The sequence below is a fragment of the Varroa jacobsoni genome, unplaced genomic scaffold (assembly GCF_002532875.2).
Source record: "Varroa jacobsoni isolate VJ856 unplaced genomic scaffold, vjacob_1.0 scaffold_42, whole genome shotgun sequence".
NCBI classification, from domain to species: Eukaryota; Metazoa; Arthropoda; class Arachnida; order Mesostigmata; family Varroidae; genus Varroa; species Varroa jacobsoni.
Window position 1 is genome coordinate 76,351 of NW_019212944.1, and position 17,469 is coordinate 93,819.

General features: G+C 40.0%; 1 protein-coding gene across 1 annotated transcript in view; it reads left to right on the top strand.

The window, feature by feature from the left end:
* The window catches only part of LOC111260229 (uncharacterized), a 101,931-nt gene that overhangs the window by 68,232 nt on the left and 16,230 nt on the right, over positions 1–17,469 (top strand). Inside the window, exons 2-3 of the mRNA XM_022832827.2 lie at positions 7,920–8,136; positions 9,046–9,220. Coding sequence (XP_022688562.1) covers positions 7,920–8,136; positions 9,046–9,220 — 392 coding nt within the window. The remainder of the gene's footprint in view (positions 1–7,919; positions 8,137–9,045; positions 9,221–17,469) is intronic.

Genomic DNA, 17,469 nt, shown 5'->3' on the forward strand with positions numbered 1-17,469 from the left:
AAAAGCATTATTATTATTACTGAACGGCTGATTTCTGTGCACGAAATCAATAATGGACCATGTATAATCATCACTTTGTGGGGTTGTATAGGCCAACGACGTAGATGCCCTCAACTGATCCGTTTCAGCTCACTTCATTTTATTGACTCTCAAATTTCTAAGCCCCGAACTCCAAGCTGCAGCGCAAGCGCTTAACCTTCAGAGTCGAATTCCGACCTTTTGAACTTTGTTCCTTATCTTCGATTACCGCATCTACAGTTAAACAGACTTTAGAGCTCAGCATACTCCGGTGGTGGCGACTGCGGCGCATGAACTCCTTCGCGGCCTCGTTTCATCCAGCCTAGATGACTGCCAATTTAATAAAGCGTTTAATTTACAATTTTCTAACCGGAGACTGAGACATTCGGCCGCCATTTACGCTAAAACAAAAAAAAAAAAAGCCAATACGATAAATGATGGCTATCGTTGTTTAGGTGTCTGCAACATCATTCGTATGACGTATAGTAAAAATTATTAATAAAAACACGAGACGAACCTAAAACATTTTGATGAATGCCAGATTTTACTGCGTCATAAGCGCGTCTTGCTTTTCTGTTATACGTTCTATTCAAGTGTCTAAACGACACGAGAACTGCGGGCTAAACGACAATGACAAAATACTAGTTTATTGATTAGGCAAATATTCGCTATTTACAAAGCAAATTGATGTTCAACAACAGTTCATGTTATGGGGTCGTTGTCCCAATAATTTTTTATAATAATCGTAAAAATAATGATAAAATTAATGAATTTTTCCCCTTCAATCTCGTGTGTTTGTTTGCTTTTCATAGGCCTCGAGTAGGCAGACCTTTATCGATGCGCGCGAATGTTATAATACGACCATGGTACGATCTGTACCAACTATGCAGTGAGCCTAAAGCTTAACACTGTGACGTCTGACTAGACCAAAACAGTTTCCCTTCTTAGCTTTACGAGAACAGTGACTGGAATGTATGTTTCTTCATGTAGAAACGTCTAGATATAATGGCTTGAAACAGGGGAAGCACTTCAGCTCTACAAGTAAGTAAATGGGAATCTTTTTAGTTTTTTCTTTTTGATTAACCTATTTCGTAAAATGTTTAAACCGAGCTTTATCTGTATTTTCTCATCAGATTCATCGACCATGTCATAACTGGCGATATTAGTAAGCACAACAAACGAAACTAGCTGCGTCGCCTAGGTTGGATGTCACTTGTTTAGGCAATACTTCAGACTGGCAGGCAATGCTCTACGTTCAACGGTCATAGGCGTTGAGCGTTCGGAACATCGGTAATCATTATTAGCCCAGCAACTGTTAACCGCCCTGGCGCTTGTGTTTATGCACAAACAGAAACGAAAAAGAATTTCAATGGAGGAAACCTACAGCGAAATAGTTAGCAGACGGAAGATGCAATTTCCGCGAAGTCAGTTGAATTGATGACCAGGCTGACGCAGCGCTCTATCTGCATTAACGATTTTGTATCATGGAATAAATGGCGCATTTCTAAGTCAAACGTCGAAGCTCATGAGCGACAATGGCCATCGATAATTGTACGGAATGGTACGATCGTGAACACAGAAAAATCAACTCTATTCAGCGTCGCATAGATGATAATCTGGGTAGTCTGGTGTTCGGTGTACGGCTTGTTCAGAAATGGCGCATCTGTAATGACGAGGGCTTCTTCTACTAGTCGCTTGACGCCATTTTATGAACTATGTATGTACTTTGACAGCGCTCTTGTTAGAAACAGATGTGAGTTTTGCTCATTTTTTCGTAGTTTGCCCCTCTCGAGGCTATCAAGATACAGACACATGCACATACAGTGCCGAAAGAAGAAGTCGGTTTAGCGCCGTTTTGAGGATTCGGGTTTCGAAGTTTGTGGTCGTCCTGTCAACCATAACGGATGGACACTCCGTAGAACATAGGAGTGGTCATTACGGGGTTCGATGTTGTTCTTGTGATATTGGGTTTTGGTTTGGTCCTTCTCTGTACGCAGGTCAGCGACCTCTTATGGTGGCTTTGCCTACTACCGAGGGCCACGAATTCTGTTTGTAATCGCTGCCGCTATACGAGCTGTGTCTGTTAGATTCGCTGCAACGGACGTCGCTTTATGACGGTTGCCGGTTACGCTGAAATTCTAAGCAAATCTACATATCGAGGAAGCTATTGAGAAGCACCGTTATATCACCACAGAACATTGACACCTGAAAACGACCATCGTCTTTTCAGCAGTACGCAAATATCGTATAGAGGAACACTTGCGGAGTTACGTGATTATGAAGCGCAAGAAAATAAAGACAGCGCACAAACGCATCTTGTAGGCCCTGCAATCAGAAATCTACGTAGTCAGTGATTTCCACTGTGGTGCAAAACGCGAAGCTAGGGTCGTGCTCGAAGGAATGGCTAATCGTAGCGGTAGGCCGATCATTCTTATGGAGGATTCTGGTGTCGGAGATAGCGAACTACTTTTCGCCAAATACACTGCTAGAGTTGACTTATACGCGGCTGCTTTAATGGTGATCGTGATTTGCTGATCGCGTGCCTGAACGGTTTGCCATTGCTCGTAACGAAATCTACCTTTGTGTCGTGCTAGCTAAAGACCATTAGATGGCCAACGATCGAAGGAATCGTATGAAGTAAATCGTAGCTTGACTTCGAGAATAAAGGTGCGACCTCGTATAGTATCTTGCCGGTGCGCAGTTCGGAGCAACATATCTATTAGCTGCAACCGGTTAATATCTGTTTAGGTACCATTTTCATTTCTAATTCGTATTAAAAGTTAATAGTATCTAAAGGTATGAAAAAAGTATTGTGTTATATATATATATATATATATATATATATATATATATAGCTTCTAACTTAAACTCCTCTTTTAATAGTAAGGTGTATATATTATCATTGATCTAGGTGTCAATTCACTTGTCAGAAAAACCGCTAAGTTGATGCTCGGCACCTTGCTCTCGGAAAAAATATGTAGCAAATATTAGTACGTTTCTTTCGACGACTGAGACCGCATTTTCAAAGGATTTCCAGTTTGTTTGCAATCCACGTAACCGTTGTGGAGTCACTATGGTAAATAACAGTTGATGCTGATCATCATCAAGAGTAACGGCAGCGACGAAAAAGAAATGCTAGTCCTTTTGATTTAACTGCACGGTACGAGGCGTCTTTGTAGCCGCTAAATGACCAAAAATAACGTCATGGAGTAACAGTCTGAAACTGTCACTCCTGCCCAAGAAAAATGAAAGCAAAAAGAGGAGTAAAGTTGCGCACCTTCACAAGCCAGTCCGCAAATAATGATGTACTACTTCATACACCGAAGTCAAGAATCTACCCTTGAAAACAGTTAGACAACACGTGTACTAGTCCTGTAGTTGTATTGGTACTCACTCGTATGAAGGAGGTGCGCGATCATCCACGAGCCATGGTTCACGTAGGAGAACACTTACTAGGGCGGTAATATTTAAGATGGCGCACTAAACCACTGTATTGGTGGCCAGGATTAACCCTTCTACAAAAAGGTTACCTGCTTGTTTTTGATGATCGATATTAGCTACTTGTATGAAAACATCGGGTGCAAGATGCCCACACTCTAACTAGACGGCTGAAACGCGGCACAAAGAAGTTCGAGGAACGGTGCGGAACATTCAGACTACAATGGCCATTGTATGTTGGAATGAGTGTCCCAATAACGCTCATCATTCTTAAACTGTCTCTATGCACGATCGAATTGTATGGAAAAATAGGGCAAACGACCTGAAGACAACTTATTTAATATCGAAGTGATTGTTTTGTGTTGTCAATGTTGAGATACTAAAGACAGGATGACAGTGATGGCTGCATTGTGCTTTCCGTAAACACAATAAATCGTACGGGCGTTTAGCTTACATCTTCATAAATCTACATGTCTTTATGTCGATTTGTAATTATCATAATTCTAAATATGATCATATATATAAATTAACCTGATTTGCACACAAACCGGGGTATAAAGGCATGCACACCTGACGTGCCTACCCGAATGCACTGTGAAGCAGGACCATACGACTTGACGGTGCCCATGTACCCTTAGTGCCTTCCAACTTTCTAGAAGACGAAGAGATGTTGAAAGTTTGAAATATTGATTTAGTGCATAACTAGCATACATCAACTCATGTTGATGTTCATGGGAATCAATGGCTCATCGAATATTAGAGCTGAAATTCATTCGATTTCCTCAGTGACTTCGTTACGAGGTCAGATAGAGGATCTCGTTGTGTAATTTTCCTCTATCGATATTAAGCGTGTGTTATGGTTAATGATTATTGCTTACTTAAACTCCCGTCATAGGTGTCAGTGTCAAAATAAATATCGACACCGCGTTTATGTAGTTTAGAACGCTTAAAAATGTCTAAATGCTTCGTTTACTTCCGTTAGCTTGATTATTCCCTCACAGGCTAAATTTTGAAACATTCGGTATACCGTAGAGGTTTCCCTTTTTCGATGCTCGCCATCCCTGTTCTCCACATCGAAGTCGTCTGCGACGAGGTTTATCGCGAAATTCCTCATTGTCAACTGAGCGTACGCTTACTTTTGACCTTTTAGTAAGCTTCCGCTGTATTCCTTGCAACCTACGTATCTATTCACTGTTATTGCAGGCTATTTATTCAGCCGCTGCCGCTGCTCTAGTTATGGATGATGGTCGGGCTGTTAGTAGTAATGATGGCGCCATAACAGGATTGTTTGTTTTCGTTGAACTGACGCGGCAACGTTTACAGAACAAAAATAATAAAAAAAAAAAAAAGCAGTTGCCGGCGGCAGCAGTAGTAGAGCCATTCGTGTGAAGCCGGCAACAAACCCAAGTAGACAGACACATTGGGACTGTTCACGGTGGGCCACTGCAACCGTTTAGAGTGTTATGGGCGATCATGCAACGATTGGATCCGAATAGATGCATGCACACATATATACCCACGTACTATTTCTGCCGCGGCTGCTGTAGCAGTCTTCATAAAATTGTTCAAAGTATCCGATTGTCTGACGATACCCCTCGATTATCTATTGGAATGTCGGTGTTATAAACACTAAGGGTAAATAACCATTTGAAATCGCATGTAAGAGTGTATTTTGTCTATGAAGGGTTCTTAAGCCTGACGAGCTCCTCGCTTACTGTTATTACTTCGGCTGTACAACAGAGACATGCTTCTTCCCTGGAGTCCTGAATGGTACGAGTGGCATCATCCGGCTGGCGAACCATGTTGCCTAACATAGTTCCCCCGACAAACGGCTTTATACAAATGTGGCGATCACATTGCGTCCATCGCTTTTGGTGCATTTTAGCAGCTCGCTTAATAGTACTTACTTTCGGACAATTTCAAGCATTTGCTGCATTGTTGAATCTCATCGCGTTCGTGAAGAAGAAGCGTTCATACCCACATGGATTACTTACAGCCATATCATAGAGCATCGGAAAATATCCTGCAAACCGCCGCCTGTTGCTATATCCAGTCGCGGCAGTACCGTCGAAGCCGTAGTCGTCTATGACCGGTATCGATGTCATCACTTTGGCGAAAATCAAAAAAAAAAAAAGAAAGCGGACGGGACCAGAAGTCCGGGCCTAGAGCTGCTGGTTACATTACCCTGTTGTTCCTGTCATGGCTTAGTGGTTAGCATATTTGCCCGGTAAGCTCAGGGACACGGTGTAGATTTGAAGAGTAGATGAAACGACATGTATCACAAGCAAGCAATAAATAGCCTGTGACTGTGAGTGCTGTGTTTTTATGGACTGCTAGATGACATAATACGTTGCGTCTCGGTAATAGTAACGAGTTTGCATAGCTATAGTGTAGGGTAATCATAACTAAAGAGTAAACGAAGAGCATCAAGAAGTAGTACAAACCATCCATTCATTGAGCGAGTGGATCACATTTTCAATCGATTGCTTCGCACCGATCGAACGTTATGGGCCGGCAGTTTCTTCCGAAGGTAAACCGGCCTACGAATTTATGTCTCTGTGTAATGTGATGTTTCTCTGTCACAAAGCTGAAAGCATATGCGTATGTGTGTGCACTAATAGGCTATCAATAACTGCTACAGGCAGCTACATCAGCGATGATCGGACATCCTGTTTATAATAGCGGAAAAGAATGGACTGGCGTTTAATAGCACGGATTGAAATCGAAAAATTCGAATTCATTGTGTAGGTATATCGGGGTTGTTTGTGGGTGCGTCCGCCAAAGAAGCACCGCGTGCTGCAGCAGTAGATGCACGGGACGCAATAAACTTTATTGCGTTTGTTTTGTCTGAGCTATAAATAGTCATAGTGGTTATTGGAGATTACGTAGCAAATCCATGTTCATAGCAGCTTATTAATTTCGAAAAGTTCGGTTAGCGTACCGGGTAGGGATAGCAGTGCTGAAGGGAGGCGTCAATAGGACCATTTTTTGTTTTGAACGTAGTCGTACTAGAGTAATTGCATGACAATATGAGAAAATCTGGCAGTATACCTCTTTTGATGTACTCTGTCAGTGCATCCAAACACTCCGTTCAAAAGAACACGTTCAAAAGGAGATTAGGTAAATTCAAAAAGTCTAATCTTTGACAATTTCTTTGCACACTATGAGACGGAAAGCGTGGCCGCGTGGCCGTTATCCTGTGTTGCTTAGCAAGATCAATGTTTCCAAGTAAGTGGCCATCTATCGGCACGAACTACCAGATGCGATGCCACAAAAAAGGGTGGCTTCCGCTACATTTTTAAACCCATCATTACAAAGCCGTCAGACTAGAAATAGTTATCGCTAGCGTATTTTCAGCTGTTCTCAGACAGGAATAAGCGAACAATTAGTATTGTGATAACTATAAATTGCATACGGCCCGTAAACGATCTAATGCAGTTGAGCAAAAAACACTTAACAGTTAATTTCATCCAGTTGACTATTTCAAAAATTAGAATAGACGAGCGTCATCTCCCCTATACTATGATGACATCACGTGGGGTGAACGAAAAAGTTTTTTAAGGCTCTTTTCTGTGAACATATAGTCTGCTTATAAGGATGTCTTTCATTTCGAATATGTATGACTTTATTATATTCTTACCATGGCTAGTTGTGACAATTCCATTTTGGCTTATACAGACATAAACAAACATAAAGCATGTACTTAATGCTTGCGCTCACACAGTTACGTGACGTGCGTTATATATGAATGTCTACAGGAATAGATGTACGGTAAACGTTATCGGATCAAAGTGTCTACCTATGCAGAACACCCACGTACGAATTGCGCTGATAAAGATTTTCGCCATACGCTGATAGTTGAATACGAACGCGTGGTTAATACAGACGGGCGAGTGCGGGCCAGCTAGAGTTAGATCGATCGAGCTAAGATCGTTTGGGCTTGACGTTTATGCAATTGCTACATTCGCTGAAAAGGCGCTTGAAGCGAACATATCGGTAAACGATCCAGGATTGGGCCATATGTGATAATTGTATCCGGATAAAGTACCTGTGTGGGTTACATGGTAGACACTGTAGCCCGCGTAAAGGAACGCTCAATATTCCAAGGTGAAACGATTGAGAAGTATAACAAAAATTAGACTGAGTGGGAAAAGTTGTGCGGTACGAACAACAAGACGAAACAGTTATGACGTGCAGTATGATTGCTACGTGCTGCATGTCCTTATCAGGGCCAAACGTCAAAAGAAAAATTGGCGTTCCTCGTGTAGTAGGCATAGTAGGCCCTCATGTAGTTCAAGTAACATAAACTCATATCCTTAGTCGCGTTCTTTTTTCGTCCTATAAGTAATTACTAACCATGGTAGGTTCCGCGTAACTAGATGTACGTTACATGTTTAATGGCGTGTATACATCACCAGATTGAAGTGACTAAATTTTTTTACAACGTTTCTCTCTATTTACAGCCAGCAGTTGTTGTTCAATACGACAGAACCGGAAATCTTTCGGCAAGGCGTCACCAGTACACCCCGAGAACCGTTCTGGTTCCTAGGCGCGATTGAAAAAACCAAGGTAGCTTCTAAAAATCTCTCAGCACTCGCGTCAATTACTGAAGCAACAACTAGAGACATCGCTCAAAATCTCAACCTTTCACCTAGAGACGTTACCTTCGGACTTACCAAGGTAACTATCTCGTTACTTCTGGAGTTTTTTTTATCAATACATCATAGCACACAATTGTCAATGACCAATACTGGATAGTTTATGATTATTGACGTTCTCGGTTATTAGTTTACGTATAGAATGTGATATATCATAGTAACTTGCGATAGTCATCGCTAAAACCGTTCGGCGTAGCAAGCAGTATATAGCTTCATTACATATCTTTATGCACTTTAAATTAAACTTCTTTCCAATCTTATACTTCTTACCAACTCATTGATCTGCTGTAGTAATTGAATCTAGCCTGAGCACTTTAACGTGGCCTTTTGTCCTAACGGTGCAGTGTCCTAACAGGTACAGAGCTAGCAAAATATTGTAACTCTATCTAACCATGACCTAATATGCCTACCAATTCCAATGGTGGTTGCTACATTTGCACAACAGGGTAGGGTGATTAATAGAATTAATAAAGTACCTTGCCGTAGCTGTGTAGTCAACTAAGAAGAAGCATGTATTACAAGGGGGTACTAGAGAATAGGTATAGTTTTCTTTCAGCCTATGCCCAATCAGTCAAATCTGGCCTTTTATCTAAGGCCCACGTAAACAACAAGAAGTTTCATATGTAACCATTTGAAGCACAGTGGCTACGTAATCGTAAAAATAATGAATCGAGTTGGCCTTGCAAACCTTTTCAATTCTTGATTCAGCCAATCGAAAACAGCGCGCCAGTTATTCTTTGCACCGGATTTACTAGAATCTCTTGTTCAAGTTAATATGTTAAAATTAATTAACGCGTTTAATTAGCGTACATGTTTGCTTATCTAGTTGATTCCATTTTCTTGTAAGAGAGTCATCAAATATTGGTATACAAATAAAGAACGATGGGTTACTTCACATTCATATGGTACTAAAATGAAAAATACTTTCCAGGTGAATACAAAACGGACGTTTCTGGATCAGAACTGCCCCTATCGTGTGGGAGTTAGGTCGTGTGCCCCTGAACGTTACCGCTCGTATGACGGCTTCTGTAATAACATTGAAAATCCCTACTGGGGTTCCGCTAATCTCCGTTACCTGCGATTTCTTCCACCTGCCTATGCCGACGGTAAGAGCTTTTTAACATCAGAACTATTACTGACGTATAGAAATAAATCACACCCTTTTAAGCCTTTGAACGTTTATAACCGTTAAAACTAAAGTGCACTTTTTTGTTAATTGCTGCCGTCTTTATTACGAGCTACCCACATTAAACTGTATGCCTTTTTCCTACAGAACCAGCAGCTACTTTAATCTATTCCGTAGCCTTGAGTTGTAATTTAATTTTTTTTTTTCGGACAAACCTGTTCTATAATATCGGATAAGGCTCTATCTGACTCGATCTGAGGGCCAACTAGCGATGCTCGCATGACTTCTCGATGGAATCCCGGTCTTCATGGTTGTTTCATGGTATGAATTGGCCAAGGTCTCGTTTATGTTTCAGGAAAACGGTTGTTGCCGACAATAATATTTCTGTAGAACTTAAAATATTTTTACATAATGGTCCTAGTTTTTAGTTTGTGTTTGCAACCTTAGAAGTTTGTGTTTGTTACACTGTTCTTTAGTTTTAGAAGAGACTAAAAGCGTCTGACGAATTACTTTTTGCCAGCTTCTGAAACAGACAGCTCTAATGGCTTGATGTGTAAATATATGTACATATTTATATATATATATATATATCTCGCAGCGAAAATAATAGCTAACTCAACATTCTCTTTATATTAGGCATACTTCGGATAGGACGTCAGCGATAACACACATATTTAATAGATTTTAATTTAATTTATTTATTATTTACATTATTATATTATTACACTGATTTAATAAGTGTCGAATAGTTGGTTCACTTCTCTTGTTTTGTTGAATTTCTCGTTTATCGCAGCTGGACGAAGTTGCCGAAACGTATGGCATCGTACGAGCACATTAGGAATTCCTCTATGTTCTGATTGTTGTCGCGAGGCCGAGGGACGGGTACATTACTATGAAGACATTGTAACATATCACCTCTTCTATTCTTCATAGCGCAGTAGCGAGAGTGCCTTATGCAATAACCCCAGACTTAATGATTATCGTATTATATTTATCTTATAATGCGAAGCTCGCGCTCACCGCAACAACATTAGTAGCTGACCTTTTTTTCTTTATTCTAGTAATATATGGGGTCTAATGTCCGATACTGTCGTTAAGCACAGCTTCAAACAGTTCATTTTTAGGATAAAATGAATGGATCTTGTTTAGAACCTGGTCCATTTCACTCGTTTCTAAGCAGTAGACAAACACTTTATTATCACGGGGATCACACTTTAGCACTTTTTTTTATTGGGAGGTGACCGTAAAATGCTAACCCGAAGCTTCATTATTATAGTGTTGGCCCGAACTTGTGGCCTTCAGTCATCTGCGTGTCTATCGCGTTCCCACTAAAAAAATCATTTGCACATTAGTTCAATCCTTTTTCACCACTATGACGTTTAGCGCTAACGCTCACCCGAACAACAACAACGGCGCTACACGCACGTCGTCTGCTGTAAACAAGAATCTTTCCATTAAATAGTAGGTTATGTATCACCGCTGAGCGAATATTAAGCACCATGCGTTCGATCGATGCAGGTGTAAGTAAGAGCAAAGCCAAAATAAATGATAGTGATTTCACTGCGGAGATAACAGATCCGATATAAGTACGCGATTGACAACATCGTAGTGTTTAAATAATACCGTATTTTCTGGCAAATTAAACTATGCGATAAAACTTTTGCGACTCACAGTCTGTTTATCTTTGCCTAGTCACACAGGGCGAAGCTTGTTAGAGCGGGCAACGTTACTTCTGTTGCATAATACATCGTTGAAATTTCAACTCTTCTCAAGTCGAATGTAGGAAAAAACCTAAAAACAAACTAGGGTCATTTACAAGAATTATCGAATAATAAGGTCATATAATACTGTGAACGTACTTGCAGTGCAATAGCTTTGCAGGTTCTGGCCGGGGAAGCTTCAGCCAATCATGACAGGCCGGCTAAACAAAGACTTCAATGTCTGGAAGGAAGTTAGTCGTGCTCGCCGTCAGCTACACGAAAATTCAGGCCGATAAGTGTCCATACGCCACAATCATTTGTTTGAAATACCTATCGTTTAGTAGATGAAGATATAGAAATTATACTATTATTAATTATATAGAATTATTTAATTAAGAATTAGAATGGTTCTACGTATCTAAACACCGCTTCAAACATGCAATAAACATTTAGCGTAGGGGGACTTTTAAAAAGGCTAACATTGGTAAGGCTATTGTGCTGTAAAAAAAGTTCATAGAATTTACCGAGAGACGTGACTGGCGGAGGATACATCCACCAGGCGATGTTAGTAAAAGGCAAACTTTCATTTCTCAAAGGAAAAGTATAGCCATCTAATTGGCAGGCACACACAGCTAATCAAACCTATACGTTGAGATTTCGTAGCACATATGTAACCTGTAAATAATAATCTTACGGGAATGGATACTGGGTTTAATTGACAGCACTGTCATTATAGTAAACTACAGTGTGATTTAACAAATCCTACTTTTGAAATACGATAGACCAATAGGCCTAACTAGTCCTAAAAATACTTCTGAATGACGTCACAAAGGCTCTCCATTTTTACATCCGTACGCCGAATTCGTCTTTGGTCAGATTGACTTTCGGAAAATTGTCTGCGATCGATGGTGGTGTATACGTTCTTTATCGGGGTTGAACAGAAGTTTTGATTAATCTAAGGACACTATATGCTGAACGACATGTGCACTTCAGACTGGGTCTGAATGAAGACGTAAAGCCATTATAAATGAAATGATCTATCTCTAGCCATCGTGACTATCACCACCCATCTGGAGAAATGACATGGCGGAAGTCTGAGCTGGTGTTATATATTCCGGTAGTGTTTTTGCAAATTGAAATAAATAGCTATTATAATACTACTACTGCTTCCACTACCGCAACGATTATCGACGGCTGTACAGAATAATTAAATAACTGCACAACAAACATAATTGTACCTTTTTTACTTTGAGCTAACATATGTACGCGTGTGGTAGCTATCTCATTGGACGTTAACGACTATGTCCAAGAATTATTATACTACAGATGAAAATCGACTCGACCTGCCCGTCTCAATATAGTGGTGCCGTTGCATAGGCCTGATATGCTAAGTCTATCTGTAATTAAACTGCACACAGTCCCCTATGGTATCAACAATCCCACTTCTCACCATTTTCAAATTGATGTTGTTTTTTTTTTCGACTTTCTGTATCTATATGAACCAATTAACTGAGAATAAAAGCTTCACAAAAATATGGGATTGTCTTAGTTCCGCAATCATAACTATATTCAGACGATCCAAAAGAGCTTCATGACAGCCACAAACAATCTTGAATAAGCTACGTAGCTGATACCAGCCTGTATGTTCACCAAAATGTACGAGACGATCTTTTTTCAAACGGCTACTAACAACGCGCCTCAGGTTTGCCATTTATGTCCTTATGGCATGATGAGTAATACGTTCTATCGCAATAGTTGGATTTTGTTAGTTTGTGCCTCCTTCGATTCGTATCAGTCACCGTTTGTCATTTACTTATTTAATTGGTGAATCAGTGAAGTGTTCATGTTATTGTTTATCTGTGTCGGCCATTTGGACGGAATACGTTCATCTTCTTTGCGTTTGACTTTCGTTAACGCCTGCCAACACTTACAATTTCTATCCGCAATGTATCGTTGACATTTGTGTGTTACCTACTGCAGCTTTGATTACCAATGATCATGGCGATATATTCTGATTACTCCTGTGCAATTATAGATGGTCACGTTGAACTAGCTCTTGTGATCTGACCAAATACAATCGTCGGCCGAACGACTAATCTGAGGGGAGACGCCAGCCGCAACGCATAAGAGTTCCCCACTGTGACCAGTATACGAACATATGTGTGTCCTTAGTGTGGTCCATATAGTGCAAAGTACATCTGTTCTTTGTCTGTATTTCGGTAAAAAGTCCATCGATAATAATCGCTCCCGGCTTACGTGCGACCGGTCGTCTATATATAGTTTATAGACAAATAGTTTATCAGGGTGATTGATTAGGTTTGCTTTCTACAGGCACACACGTGAACGTGTCTTATACGTAATACGATGCGTCTTGCTTGTACTCGCCCGTTGATTGAATTCGTAACTCGTTATAATGATGAGAAGATCTATGGCGACTACAACGAAGCCGATAAAGCAGCATCGATTAGGGATTAGTCACTGCTAACGTTGAGGCAATTTCTCGTCACGATTATCTTCAGCATGTCATTGACCATGTTGAGTGTTTTGCCGTAGCCCGTGCGAAGAATAACAATAGTGACACTGTAGTGACGAGACTTGTCAATTTGGGTTATCGTTAATGATGCAACGTTGAAACTGATCCACTTATTCGATACATAGTATAGAATACATAATGATAGACTGCGGCTTATATTTCTGTTAGTAAGTGTTACACATAGCTGATTAATGCAAAGAAAATAAGCTCTGATAATCAGATCTTGTTTGACTATTTATGGGAATTTTCGTGGAGCGGCGTGCTTTATGATAACTTCATGGTTCTGAAAAACGAAGCTCTATTGTCCCCCGTCCCCAATCTCCAGTGGGTCAATACAACAACATCAAAAACGTAAATTCTTCATCATATTTGCCCGCCAGAAAGATCTTGCGGGCCAAAATAAACGTAAATACCATGCATACATATTTTCTAAATAGCGTGTAAGGTCATTTGGTTCGTCCGGTTAATACAAGAGCAAGCCATATCCTACCCTTTAAGCAGGCGGAAGTGATGAGACGGCTAGTAATAGCTTAAGAGCAACAGAGTTGTTCACCATTGTATAAATGTACAGCTTCGAAGAAAAAACCGAACAAAGTGATTTGCTTGTCCCGGAAGAATCTGAAGTGACTATTAATAGTAATTTTATACCAGCATACGCGAATATCTCTGCATTGAGGGTGGGCATAAAATCTATCACACACACGTCGAACACATATCGAACTATTACTGCAGAGCATTGTTTCCTGCAAAGCCCCTGATAGGTGCTCGGACCAAAGAAAATAACAACTGGTAGGGATAATCATTTTTATCGAATCATCAATCATGATCGTTATCGAAACAACGGATGATGATAATAATTTTTTATAACGGCTATATGTAATTCTTATGTACCTGGTTTGCTATGCGTTCGATCTTTGATGGCGTGTCCGAATCACTTGTAACTTGTTTTGTTATCGGCCATCATTGCCATACAACAAAACACCATTTCGGAAAAAAAAAAAAAAAAAAAAAGGCGACTACAAAAATTGACATAGTTCTAATTAGAAACATGAAATGTCAATTCGGCTAGTTGCATAGCCATCAATATCGTGGAATGATGTGTTTTTTACCACACGACCCAGCTGTATGGCCCTGTTTTTCGTTGTTCAAGGGCTGACACTTATCTAACTAGTTACTGAAAACTTTACTTTCATGTATACTTTCATCGAATATTTTTGTATTTGTTGATCCGACGCGATCTACGAAGGGGAGATTGCATAATAGTCTTTTTGTATTGTACTATGTTATAACAGCTATTATTTATCAGCAGTCACGGACACGCTGAAGGAGGAAGGTCCAATTCTTATAGGTCTTAGAAGACTAATTCATGATTTCGTTACAACATGGAGGCCAATTCGATTGTCCTAATCTCATGAGTTGAGGCATTTCAAGGAGAATAAATCCGAAGATTTCAGAGAACCTCGTAGATTAAGAGAGTTTGTATTATTTAAATGTTTGAAATTAAAGCGGCGCCTGCTTCAAATGGAAATCTGCTTTTTGTGCTAAAGAATAAATTGTGTAAGTACCTTTTTATAGGTAAATGGTACTTTGCTAAATAAGAAAAATCTATGTCATATCCCTGAACGCATACACACAGCCTATGAAAATTAGATACTGGCCTTGAAAATGCTTTTCTGTAGCGCTATCACTTATAAGGTTGAAATTGTCCAGATAACTTACAGATATCTCAAGGTAGGCGAAGAGATTAATTTTGGCAAATGTGAACAAGAACGTATCTTGAGAAACATTTTCGTATCCAGTCGTGATACGATGACAACGTTGATACCGTTTTATCGTTAGCGTCGATCCTGGGATTAGTTACGCACTATTACTATTTTTTGATAAAAATGTACTTCACCTAGGGGTTATCCGACAGTATCGTCAGTTTCGCGCGCTAGTTCAAATCACTTCGGTTTTTTTTTCGAAACAAGTACAGATGATGCTAGTCGAACATGAGGTAGATAATGTTAAGTGAAGTTGGTTAATAAATTCTGCCTAAACGTCCAGTCAAAAATATGATCAGATCGAAATTGAGAAAACTGTTTCAGCTCTCGTATTGTTGTTGTTGTGGGGGGAGAAGTGCACCGTTGCTATTCATTTCAGTTATAAACGTCCTAAAATGTCATCATCATATTGCAACATTCTGCCATATTATACGTGCAGTCCTGGACGTCTTGATGTAGCTAACCAGAAATTTCGGCTGTCGAAAACTGCAACAAAAATTCGTATGTCAGCATCGTATATCACTGACTTGCTGTCCTAGGACTTCTGGTATGTAGAAAAATTTGCCACTGCATTCGAATAGTTCATCGTCTTAACAACTCAGTTTAGCTACTGTATCCGTTCTGCTGCTAATTAAGCGCCTTGACATTGGCCAGGGACATTTTGGAATAGGTCCCGCGTCGCGTGCCAGCGGAGCAATTCGAAGTTCTTCTTTGAAATTTGTCAAATCCAACACGTAAGATCGACGCCAGCGAAGCTTCGCCCAACATTTGTCATCGCTTCTGTTTGACGTGATCGCGACTGCCGTCACTACTACTAGAACATCATCAATTAGCAATGAGGATGCGGGCCGTCAGCGTAGCCTGAGAATGTGGGCCTAGGCCAGAGATGCAGGATTTCACTTCTAGGCCTTCAGCAGACAGTCCGCTCTCTGTGACCTGTTCTGTTACGAATTTTAATGACATTTCGGGCCGGATCGAAATGGTATATTCGTCATTTAAATGACAATGAACGTCTTGTGCAATGACAGAAACTGTTTGCAGCCGTTTATAGCCGTCTTAGCTGGATAATACTAGACATACATCTTTTATTTATATGTGTATATGTTGACTAGAACAACGGGCTACAGATCTACCTATCCGGCGTACTTGTGATCCTGCTGGCTTAGCACAAAGAGCACACATATATGACTTTCGTAACATATTGACAGTTGCCGACTTTATGGCTATTGCTTAATATCAGATTCCGGAGCTCATGCGTCTCTGAGAATTCAGATTTTCGGGCACAGTTCTTAAAGTTAAAAAGAAAAAAAGCACTTTTATAACCTGGTGTTCAACTTTCAGGACTTGTCGAACTTTTATCTCTCAGCCAATTCGGTCAGCATTATTTAAATAAATAAGGTTGCTTTTTCAGTCCCCGCCCATACTTAGACGTTTGCTCCATAGACATATGTTTTATCTATAATTTTATAGTTAAAAACGAAATACTATAGAAAGATATGACCCCTCTATTTCCTAACTGGCTAATTTTTGATAGTAAATGTCTTCTGCGAAGAGTATATTTGTCATAGGTACGTCATATCATTTGTATGTCCGATGATTTATAGATAGAAATATATTATACACCTGATTCTTCCTATTCCCAGATCTCCTTCTGCTGTACTTCGTCACCGTTGGTGAGAACACCATCGAGGGGAAGCGCAACTGTTGTACTATTACTTCTATGAGTGGCCATGTTTTGTTGCTTTTTGAGTGGCGCTCCTAGCGGTTAGTAATATCCACATGGATAACGGCGACGCCACTATAATACTATATATATAATACGATTATATATATAATACGCCAAGATAATACGATTCGAACCGTAGGCACCTCATATCCACCGGTTACATTTGCCTTTGGTCTTCCAGTCGCGTTTCCACGTGACTCATTGTAAAAATAATCAAATGTACCTGTAAAATGCGTATATATCTCTGGGTATAGAGTGATTAAACTTGGAAACAGTGAATGAAATCTACGTATCGTAGAAGCCCTTTAATGTTTAGAATGACTGGGGTCTAAGGCCGATCGTTCCTCATCGTCATTTCTCACTTTGAGCTTTGCGTATGGTTATTGTTCCATTTATTCTAAATATAAGGTTATCTCTACTGATCAGACATGCTAGATTCCGTTGCAATCATATTTTGTTGTAACGTCTTTTATTGAAAACGCATACTTACAAAAGGTATTATATTAA